The following is a 12,031-nucleotide window of genomic DNA, read 5'->3' as shown; positions in this document are numbered from 1 at the left end:
ATGACTGGATGTTGTAAGAACCAAGTGTCATGTACACCAGAATCTATTGATGGCTGGATGTTGCAAGAGCCAAATGTCAGGTATACTAGAATCTATTGATGACTGGGTGTTGCAAGAACCAAATGTCATGTATACTAGAATCTATTGAGGCTGGGTGTTGCAAGAGCCAAATGTCAGGTATACTAGAATCTATTGATGACTGGATGTTGTAAGAACCAAGTGTCATGTACACCAGAATCTATTGATGGCTGGATGTTGCAAGAGCCAAATGTCAGGTATACTAGAATCTATTGATGGCTGGGTGTTGCAAGAACCAAGTGTCATGTATACTAGAATCTATTGATGACTGGATGTTGCAAGAACCAATTGTCATGTATAATATAATCTATTGATGACTGGATGTTGCAAGAACCAAATGTCATGTATACTAGAATCTATTGATGGCTGGATGTTGCAAGAACCAAATGTCAGGTATACTAGAATCTATTGATGGCTGGGTGTTGCAAGAACCAAATGTCAGGTATACTAGAATCTATTTATGACTGGGTGTTGCAAGAAACAAATGTCAGGTATACTAGAATCTATTGATGACTGGATGTTGTAAGAACCAAATGTCAGGTATACTAGAATCTTTTGATGGCTGGGTGTTGCAAGAACAAAATGTCATGTATACTAGAATCTATTGATGACTGGATGTTGCAAGAACCAAATGTCAGGTATACTAGAATCTATTGATGGTTGGGTGTTGCAAGAACCAAATGTCAGGTATACTAGAATCTATTGATGACTGGATGTTGCAAGAACGAATTGTCAGGTATACTAGAATCTGTTGATGACTTGGTCTTGGAAAAACCAAATGTCAGGTATACTAGAATCTATTGATGGCCGGGTGTTGCAAGAACCAAATGTCATGTATACTAGAATCTTTTGATGGCTGGGTGTTGCAAGAACCAAGTGTCAGGTATACTAGAATCTATTGATGGCCGGGTGTTGCAAGAACCAAATGTCATGTATACTAGAATCTATTGATGACTGGATGTTGCAAGACCCAAATGTCAGGTATACTAGAATCTATTGATGGCCGGGTGTTGCAAGAACCAAATGTCATGTATACTAGAATCTATTGATGACTGGATGTTGCAAGAACCAAATGTCAGGTATACTAGAATCTATTGATGGTTGGGTGTTGCAAGAACCAAATGTCAGGTATACTAGAATCTATTGATGACTGGATGTTGCAAGAACCAATTGTCAGGTATACTAGAATCTGTTGATGACTTGATCTTGGAAGAACCAAATGTCAGGTATACTAGAATCTATTGATGGCCGGGTGTTGCAAGAACCAAATGTCATGTACACCAGAATCTATTGATGACTGGGTCTTGGAAGAACCAAATGTCAGGTATACTAGAATCTATTGATGGCCGGGTGTTGCAAGAACCAAATGTCATGTATACTAGAATCTTTTGATGGCTGGGTGTTGCAAGAACCAAGTGTCAGGTATACTAGAATCTATTGATGGCCGGCTGTTGCAAGAACCAAATGTCATGTATACTAGAATCTATTGATGACTGGATGTTGCAAGAACCAAATGTCAGGTATACTAGAATCTATTGATGGCCGGGTGTTGCAAGAACCAAATGTCATGTATACTAGAATCTATTGATGGCCGGGTGTTGCAAGAACCAAGTGTCAGGTATACTAGAATCTATTGATGACTGGATGTTGTAAGAACCAAGTGTCATGTACACCAGAATCTATTGATGGCTGGATGTTGCAAGAACCAAATGTCATGTATACTAGAATCTATTGAGGCTGGGTGTTGCAAGAGCCAAATGTCAGGTATACTAGAATCTATTGATGGCTGGATGTTGCAAGAAACAAATGTCATGTATACTAGAATCTATTGATGACTGGGTGTTGCAAGAACCAAGTGTCAGGTATACTAGAATCTATTGATGACTGGATGTTGTAAGAACCAAATGTCAGGTATACTAGAATCTTTTGATGGCTGGGTGTTGCAAGAACCAAATGTCATGTATACTAGAATCTATTGATGACTGGATGTTGCAAGAAACACATGTCATGTATACTAGAATCTATTGATGGCCGGGTGTTGCTAGAACCAAGTGTTAGGTATACTAGAATCTTTTGATGGCTGGGTGTTGCAAGAACCAAATGTCAGGTATACTAGAATCTATTTATGACTGGATGTTGCAAGAACCAAATGTCAGGTATATTATAATCTATTGATGGCTGGGTGTTGCAAGAACCAAGTGTCATGTATACTAGAATCTATTGATGACTGGATATTGCAAGAACCAATTGTCATGTATAATAGAATCTATTGATGACTGGATGTTGCAAGAACCAAATGTCATGTATACTAGAATCTATTGATGGCTGGATGTTGCAAGAACCAAATGTCAGGTATACTAGAATCTATTGATGGCTGGGTGTTGCAAGAACCAAATGTCATGTATACTAGAATCTATTGATGACTGGGTGTTGCAAGAAACAAATGTCAGGTATACTAGAATTTATTGATGACTGGATGTTGTAAGAACCAAATGTCAGGTATACTAGAATCTTTTGATGGCTGGGTGTTGCAAGAACCAAATGTCATGTATACTAGAATCTATTGATGACTGGATGTTGCAAGAAACACATGTCATGTATACTAGAATCTATTGATGGCTGGGTGTTGCAAGAGCCAAATGTCATGTATACTAGAATCTTTTGATGACTGGATGTTGCAAGAACCAAATGTCAGGTATACTAGAATCTATTGATGGTTGGGTGTTGCAAGAACCAAATGTCAAGTATACTAGAATCTATTGATGACTGTATGTTGTAAGAACCAAGTGTCAGGTATACTAGAATCTTTTGATGGCTGGGTGTTGCAAGAAACAAATGTCATGTATACTAGAATCTATTGATGACTGGATGTTGTAAGAACCAAGTGTCAGGTATACTAGAATCTTTTGATGGCTGGGTGTTGCAAGAAACAAATGTCATGTATACTAGAATCTATTGATGGTTGGGTGTTGCAAGAACCAAATGTCAAGTATACTAGAATCTATTGATGACTGGATGTTGTAAGAACCAAGTGTCAGGTATACTATAATCTTTTGATGGCTGGGTGTTGCAAGAAACAAATGTCATGTATACTAGAATCTATTGATGACTGGATGTTGTAAGAACCAAGTGTCAGGTATACTAGAATCTATTGATGACTGGATGTTGTAAGAACCAAGTGTCAGGTATACTAGAATCTTTTGATGGCTGGATGTTGCAAGAACCAAATGTCAGGTATACTAGAATCTATTGATGGCTGGATGTTGCAAGAACCAAATGTCATGTATACTAGAATCTTTTGATGGCTGGATGTTGCAAGAACTAAATGTCATGTATACTAGAATCTATTGATGGTTGGGTGTTGCAAGAAACAAATGTCATGTATACTAGAATCTTTTGATGACTGGATGTTGCAAGAACTAAATGTCATGTATACTAGAATCTATTGATGACTGGATGTTGCAAGAACCAAATGTCATGTATACTAGAATCTTTTGATGGCTGAGTGTTGCAAGAAACAAATGTCATGTATACTAGAATCTATTGATGACTGGATGTTGCAAGAACTAAATGTCATGTATACTAGAATCTATTGATGACTGGATGTTGCAAGAACTAAATGTCATGTATACTAGAATCTATTGATGACTGGATGTTGCAAGAACCAAATGTCATGTATACTAGAATCTATTGATGACTGGATGTGGCAAGAACCAAATGTCATGTATACTAGAATCTATTGATGACTAAGTGTTGCAATGATCACTAAAATCAGATCGATAGTCTAGTCTTGCACAATCTTGTGTTTCGTCATGTCCTATCCCTTCGTTGTTTTCGAACCAAATTAGTTCAGTACCAACTGAACTTTAACCTTTTTTTACTTCGTCATTAGTCTAACCTCAAGTGGAATTGTACAAGAAATATACACACTTACACACACACAAACACATCTCTTCCGTCTCCCTTGTTTACGCAAACACACACACACACAAAGAACTGAATCGAAAGGCAAAGCCCTTATTTGCAAATAGCCAAAGGGAGTAACCAGAAGAAATAAATCCATAAGAGATTCAAGCGATGACAGACAGATATGAGTTTGTGTTAGTTTGGTTGCATCATAGCTACAATATAAATCGGTCAACAGAATATATATCCCTTGTTCCCCTCCCCTTGCTATATTGCCTCCCTTGTTAATGTAATCAAAAGAGTAAGGACTATTGTAAGTGTTGGAAACTACAAGATCTATATTTACATTGAACATATAATGTATAAATAATTCCATCTGAATCTTTGTGATGACTACAATTGTGGAAGCACTTCATCTGACACTGAATAATTTATTGCTTTCAACAACTAAGGGAAGTAATTAGAAGCGTTCCCTTGATACAGGATTTTATTTTTTTTAGTAGCCAGTAGCGTGTAGGCCTGTCACGTGGGTGGAGAGTACATAGATCTAAGGATACTAATTTAGTGGAGCAACAGAAGTGCTGGTGACTGAGGAAACAAAAGAAGTGCCAGTAACTGAGGAAACAAAAGAAGTGCTGGTGACTGAGAAAACAAAAGAAGTGCTAGTAACTGAGGAAACAAAAGAAGTGCTAGTAACTGAGGAAAAAAAAGAAGTGCTGGTGACTGAGGAAACAAAAGAAGTGCTGGTGACTGAGGAAACAAAAGAAGTGCTGGTGACTGAGGAAAAAAAAGAAGTGCTAGTAACTGAGGAAAGAAAAGAAGTGCTAGTTACTGAGGAAAGAAAAGAAGTGCTGGTGACTGGGGAAACAAAAGAAGTGCTAGTGACTGAGGAAACAAAAGAAGTGCTAGTGACTGAGGAAACAAAAAAAGTGCTGGTGACTGAGGAAACAAAAGAAGTGCTAGTGACTGAGGAAACAAAAGAAGTGCTAGTGACTGAGAAAACAAAAGAAGTGCTGGTGACTGAGGAAACAAAAGAAGTGCTAGTGACTGAGGAAACAAAAGAAGTGCTGGTGACTGTGGAAACAAAAGAAGTGCTGGTGACTGAGGAAACAAAAGAAGTGCTGGTGACTGAGGAAACAAAAGAAGTGCTAGCAACTGAGGAAACAAAAGAAGTGCTGGTGACTGAGAAAACAAAAGAAGTGCTGGTGACTGAGGAAACAAAAGAAGTGCTGGTGACTGTGGAAACAAAAGAAGTGCTGGTGACTGAGGAAACAAAAGAAGTGCTGGTGACTGAGGAAACAAAAGAAGTGCTAGCAACTGAGGAAACAAAAGAAGTGCTGGTGACTGAGAAAACAAAAGAAGTGCTGGTGACTGAGGAAACAAAAGAAGTGCTGGTGACTGAGGAAACAAAAGAAGTGCTGGTGACTGAGGAAACAAAAGAAGTGCTAGTAACTGAGGAAACAAAAGAAGTGCTAGTGACTGAGAAAACAAAAGAAGTGCTAGTAACTGAGGAAACAAAAGAAGTGCTAGTAACTGAAGAAACAAAAGAAGTGCTGGTGACAGGAAACAAAAGAAGTGCTGGTGACTGAGGAAAAAAAAGAAGTGCTAGTAACTGAGGAAAGAAAAGAAGTGCTAGTTACTGAGGAAAGAAAAGAAGTGCTGGTGACTGGGGAAACAAAAGAAGTGCTAGTGACTGAGGAAACAAAAGAAGTGCTAGTGACTGAGGAAACAAAAAAAGTGCTAGTGACAGGAAACAAAAGAAGTGCTGGTGACTGAGGAAAGAAAAGAAGTGCTGGTGACTTAGGAAACAAAAGAAGTGCTGGTGAGATAGGAAACAAAAGAAGTGCTGGTGACTGAGGAAAGAAAAGAAGTGCTGGTGACTGAGGAAACAAAAGAAGTGCTGGTGACTGAGGAAACAAAAGAAGTGCTGGTGACAGGAAACATTAACGATTCTTTTTTAAAACATTTTCTTTAAGACTGAAACTCTTTTCAAATATTATCGAATCACTTTGCTTTGGGACTTAGTTGAAATCTTACGTAAATCTAATTGAACAGGAGCATTTTCCCGATTTACTAAGGTGGAGATTTTGTTTGATAGAATTGTGTACACTTCTTCGCCCCCCTTTGTGCTACATATTTTTTTACCTTTATATTTGCAGCCGTTAAAATCTGTCTGTCTTAACATCATTTTGTGTGTGGGCGTGAACGTAAAGAATTCTTAGAGATGGATTTAATATTTCTGTGCACAAGGCGGATTGGTATAAACAGCTTGGCTCTCTAACTAGTGGGCTCGAAATCAAAACCTTCTTCCAAATACCCCCTCTACCACCCACTTGTCCACAAGAGAGATTAGACTAGAGCACAATGAGTATGCAATCAGAAAGAAAGATTTAAAAAAGAATCACATGATAAAATATTATATTTTTATATTTTTCTTGTTATTATAAAAAAAAAACACAACATTGGTTACGGTTTTACATCCGTTTTAAACCACATAAAATTTTCTATGCTAGTTTAAAACACTTAGTCCATGTCTAAAGTTAATAGCTTACTCTTTATTTTTTTAAACCACAGGCTTACACGAATGTGACAACATACTCCATCATTACTGCAGCGGCCAGGCTAGTCAGATTCAACCTGTGGGCATCTCTGCATATCACAAGGTTATGATCGTAGACACAGGATGTGGGCAGAGAGCCAGCCAAAGCGTCATATCTCCAGACAACAGCAGCAAGAACCAAGGCATGAACACCACAAGGAGCACCGATCATAGGAGTTTAACTGTGGAAAACATTTCATCAGAAACATTTAAGGCAGGTCTACATAGTCAAAAACAAAATTACCTTCCAGATTTTATTACATGAAAGTCAAACTTTAATGTATCAAAGTTTTTGGCACCTATGTGCCTGGATATTTACTGAGTTTGATGCACACGTGATTAGTGTCTCCCCTCTATTATTACTAATACACTGACGTGATTTATGAAGGCAAATTCAAGGTTTGAATGTATCCATGTCCTCACTAATCTAATGCTGTATGCAGATAATCTGCAGATGGCCCAAAGAGTTACAGATAACACCAAAGTGTGTGTGTGGTCACATCAGTGTGTGTAGTTACAATAATGTGTATGCATATGTGTGGGTACATTAGTGTGTGTGTGTGTGGTCAGAATCAGTGTGTGTAGTCACATTAGTGTGTGTGCATTTGTGTGAGTACATTAGTGTGTGTGCATTTGTGTGAGTACATTAGTGTGTGTGTGTTTGATGTGCTGTCACACTAGTGTATGTATGTATTGGGGGATGGTGGTCACAATAGTGTTTGTATGTGTGGTCACATAATTGTGTGTGATCATATCTGTGCGTTGTCACATCTCAGTGTGTGTGGTCATATCACAGTGTGTGTTGTCACATCTCAGTGTATGTGTGTGTGTGTGAGGTCTATGTGAATCAGTTGTTTATTTTCTTATGTAAAGAAGTCCTGACTTTTTTTTAGAAAGCAAGAAAATGAAGCAACTTCAATGTTGTCTGCCAGGCGCATAACGTCCTTGAGGCATCCATTGGAAATAAACATATTTGGTCCACATTAGGGAAAAATAACATTGAAGAGGTTAAAAGGACCGTGTCCAGGAAGAAATAGAAAATGTATAGAGTTAAATGATAACAATACAGAATTTAGACAAACCATCACATACCAGTGTCAGACCTGGCTTCGCAAACAGCATCATTAGTTCTACAATCACATACTACTGTCAGACCTGGCTTCGCAAACAGCATCATTATTTCTACAATCAGATACCAGTGTTAGACCTTGCTTCGCAAACAGCATCATTAGTTCTACAATCAGATACCAGTGTTAGACCTTGCTTCGCAAACAGCATCATTAGTTCTACAATCAGATACCAGTGTTAGACCTTGCTTCGCAAACAGCATCATTAGTTCTACAATCAGATACCAGTGTCAGACCTGGCTTCGCAAACAGCATCATTAGTTCTACAATCAGATACCAGTGTTAGACCTTGCTTCGCAAACAGCATCATTAGTTCTACAATCACATAACTGTGTTATATCTGGCTTCGCAAACAGCATCATTAGTTCTACAATCAGATACCAGTGTTAGGCAGACGGCTTCAAGTAAAATATAGCATTTAAGGAGTGAACGCTGAATGCGCCACACTTCAGCAGATCGTCTGTTCGGTAGTTAGAAGTATTACGATTACGTAAGTTAAGTGAAAAATGTTTTATGAACTTTCTTTTGATGACACACTAAGACACTAAGTGATCACAGATACGACTTTCCAATCCACTAATTATGGGTAAATGTAGAAGCTTCTGGAAATTACGGGAGGGGGAGCTACGTGGAAATGGAAGCAAGTCTGAAATTTTTTATTTGACCACTTAACGTACATGTTAGACTTGATATTGCAATACAGGAGTTTAGGTTAAAAAAAACTTAAAACATTAGCAACAGCAAACATATTTAGACATCGGAAGTAATATCGTAGAGTCAAAAAATCTCAAAACACTACACGTCGTTCATTAATACAAACGAAACAAAACACACGCATTCTAATAATAATCTCACATTTACATATAGAATGTTTACAAATGAAAAAAAAAAGATATCTAAATAAAGTTAATGAAGATGATCTATTTGTATACAGAGATTTTGTGTTGATTTGCACCGTGAGTTCTGCTATATGGCGCCATTCACAGTGGCGCGTGCACATGATTTCTGATTTTTTTTTGGACCGGGGGGGCATTGAACCCATCAAGAAATGAATCCACACAGTCACAAATCAAATGACCACCACGTACACCGCCACCCTGGATTCTATGACAAGCGACCGCCTTTCCCCTGTCTCGGCCCATTCCCCCTCCCCCTCCCACATCTAGTGTCTTCCTGGTTTTGAATTCCGCGCCCGTTCATTGCTTCAGGACGTGATGTCCTGTGAGTGCAGAGTTGGTGTGTCTGTGTCTAGACAAGGGACACGCTTCGATCCGAATTCTAAGAGATTTAGGTTATTGAGTGCGGTTCCTTCACACAGATGCACGCATATTTTAACCCCAAACCACGCACACACATAGACAAAGCAACATTAAAGATTAAATTGCTATTACATACTAAATTCTAAATACTCGCTGCTTATATATTTTTTCTAACAAATGCTAACTAGAAATATTTCTGGTTGTTACAATGGAATTAGGCTCTGCAAGGTTGTTAACATTGAAAGTGGTGGCTTAACAATTAGCACGAAGAAAGCAAATGTTATGGGACCACCTGCTACAGCACCACCCTCCATCCTCATAGACGATAACAAGCTGGATGCCGTAAATGAGTTCTGCTATCTGGGATCCACAATTCAAGATGACCTGTCTCCAGAAGAAGTGATCAAAAAAACGCATCGGGAAGGCTGCCTCGACCTTCACTAGGCTCAGATCAAGGAAAACTAGAAGCTCACTACAGCGACCAAAATGGAGGTCAACAAGGCATGCGTACTGAGTACGCTACTGTACGGCAGTGAGTCGTGGACCACCTACGCAAAGCAAGAGAGAAAACTAAACTCATTCCATTTGCGCTGTCTCCGAAAGATCTTGAAAATCACATGGAAAGATGGAAAGAAAGAGTGTGCAATACTGAGATTCTTGCGCAAACAGGTATTCCCAGCATCTTTACAGTCCTCAGACAAAGTCGCCTGCGCTGGTCTGGACATTTTCGCCGGATGGAGGACAATCCCGAAAATCATTCTCTTCGGCAACTAGCGTCTCGCTCAAGAAAAACTGGCCGCCCCCACCTCCGTTACATTGATGTAATAAAACGTGACCTCAAATCAGTGAACATCGATACCGACCATTGGGAAGACATAGCTCTAGACCGCATTAGATGGAGAGAGACAGCGACCAAAAAAGCTATGGACAGCGAAAAAACATGGGCCTCAGCTCTGGAAGAAAAGCGTACCATGCGTAAAATTGCCAGCTCCTCTACCATCAAAACGAAAGCCTCCTTAACCTGCGATATTTGTGGATGGAAGTGTCTCTCCAAAATAGGGCTCCACAGTCACATCAAAAAGTGTTCGAGATGAACCATAGTCGCTCTGCGACTAAAGGAGGCCAATAACAATGAAATTATGTGGTGAATACGTCGCCGTGTTTCCAAAAGTTAATTCTGATGACCCAAGGACCAAAGTCTGATTGAGATTCTTGTTTGAATGAAGAAATTACAGAAATATCAGAATTTTTATTTTCTCAAGTAAAACTCACATAAAGATTGAACAAACACTACTATCACGTAAAACCACTTCATTTCAAATAGATTTACAAAGGTAGACAACATGAAGCTTAAAACTTATTAACTAATCCCGTCATCCCTTGTATACATAACTCTCTCTAAACTTAGCTTCTCCAACAGACGAGAACAAATTGCAAAGAATTTCGCTCATTCTAACTCACCTGGTTATTTTAGGTACGATTAAAAAATTACTGTTGTTCCCCGAAAATATAAACATGTTTATTGTTTATACAATTAAAACTGTCTTGACCTTGGCATTTATTATAAAGTGACAGTGATAATATTCTCTAATGTCGTCACTGTCGTTGCGCCAGACAATACAAGAGTGTGTGTGTGTGTGGGGGGGGGGCGGTTGTTTGGCGGTCGACAGTAGGGACGTCATATCCAGATGAAAGATGATTGTTATGGCAACCTATTAGTCCTGCCAACACCAATGGGTTGCCCAACAAGCGTTGGTTTCAGTAAAAACCGTTTATCATTGTGCTTGCCACATGACGCCCTGGTTGCCTCAGGGAGCAGATGAGCTCTATATAGTGTGCCTTACACAGTTGGGTTTCAAAAGGGGACACTTTCTATTCTTACCGTCTGCCACCGTTCTTCACAGAAAAGGTTACCATCTTAATACAAACTTTACGTGAATTGATATTTGATGGCTCTAACGGAGCATTCGGAGAGACCAAACAAACACACGCTCTAACATAAATGTTAACCAGCAAAGGTAAAGAAGAGCCATTAGGAAGAACATGCCAAGGTCTGTACAGAAAAAAAAAAGAATACGCCCAATTAACCACATAATATCAATTTCAATATTTTTTCATAATTTCTCCGTTTTTTTTTGAGTCTACATGCACGTAATGAATGTTCAGTGATTTGAAGCTAAAGTCTTTTAGTTTTTTAGTCTTTTAGTCTTTTAGTTTTTTAGTCTTTTAGTCTTTTAGTTTTATAGTCTTTTAGTCTTTTAGTCTTTTAGTTTTTTAGTCTTTTAGTTTTTTAGTCTTTTAGTCTTTTAGTTTTTTTTCATTTTTTCGGAAGGAGGTTTTGTCAGATATTAAGTCTTTTGTTTACTAGGAAAAGTACTTTCATGGTATGACTACAGGTTACCCTACCCATTCAGCATATAATAATAAAATAAATAAATAAAGTTATCTAGGGAAAAGTGGAAGAACAGTGCAGGCTAGATCGCGTTAATAAACAGATTAACCTGGTCAAATCGTTCAATCTCCTGCCATGGATCTGACTATTAATAATTGTGTGCAAAATTTCAACTTGATCCGAGAATAGGAAATGGGAGAAAAGCGCGTACAAAATGTGTACTAGACTGACAGACGGACGGAGAGAGTTAATACGTCGGGTACTTGATCAAAATTTAACTGATTGAGTTTCATTAAAAAAACTTGATCGAAAACAAAACAATGATTTTGAAAATATATAGATCTATCTAATTCTAAAGAAATTGATCTAGGTACCATATCTAAATGATAAAAAATATAGAACAAGAGCATCTAAAAACAGTTAAATATACTATCATACGATACTAGGTATAAAGCTTGTCCTTAAGGGTGAAGATCAGATCTAGACTTAGTATATGTGAACATTCTTGGTAGGAGCTATTGAGTAGTGGTAACTTACATGAAGTGAAGGTAATTAGATCTAGATTGGGATGATTAGGTAATCAGATCTTTATTATGATTAAAGTCTTAAGCTAAAAGTGAAATGAAAATTGAGTCAGCCCGCCTATGTATAAACAAACTAAAGCATTAAG

At 38.3% G+C, this 12,031-nt stretch overlaps 1 protein-coding gene across 1 annotated transcript in view; it reads right to left on the bottom strand.

Moving 5' to 3' along the window:
* The window catches only part of LOC106069653 (uncharacterized), a 59,795-nt gene extending 47,764 nt beyond the window's left edge, over positions 1-12,031 (bottom strand). Inside the window, exons 1-3 of the mRNA XM_056031971.1 lie at positions 11,899-12,031; positions 10,852-11,022; positions 6,565-6,765 (exon numbers count right to left, since the gene is read on the bottom strand). Of these exons, the coding sequence (XP_055887946.1) occupies positions 6,565-6,755 (191 nt within the window). The 5' untranslated portion in view covers positions 6,756-6,765; positions 10,852-11,022; positions 11,899-12,031. The remainder of the gene's footprint in view (positions 1-6,564; positions 6,766-10,851; positions 11,023-11,898) is intronic.

Source organism: Biomphalaria glabrata, chromosome 1 (genome assembly GCF_947242115.1).
Source record: "Biomphalaria glabrata chromosome 1, xgBioGlab47.1, whole genome shotgun sequence".
Lineage (NCBI taxonomy): Eukaryota > Metazoa > Mollusca > Gastropoda > Planorbidae > Biomphalaria > Biomphalaria glabrata.
This window is presented reverse-complemented; position numbering and strand designations above follow the sequence as displayed.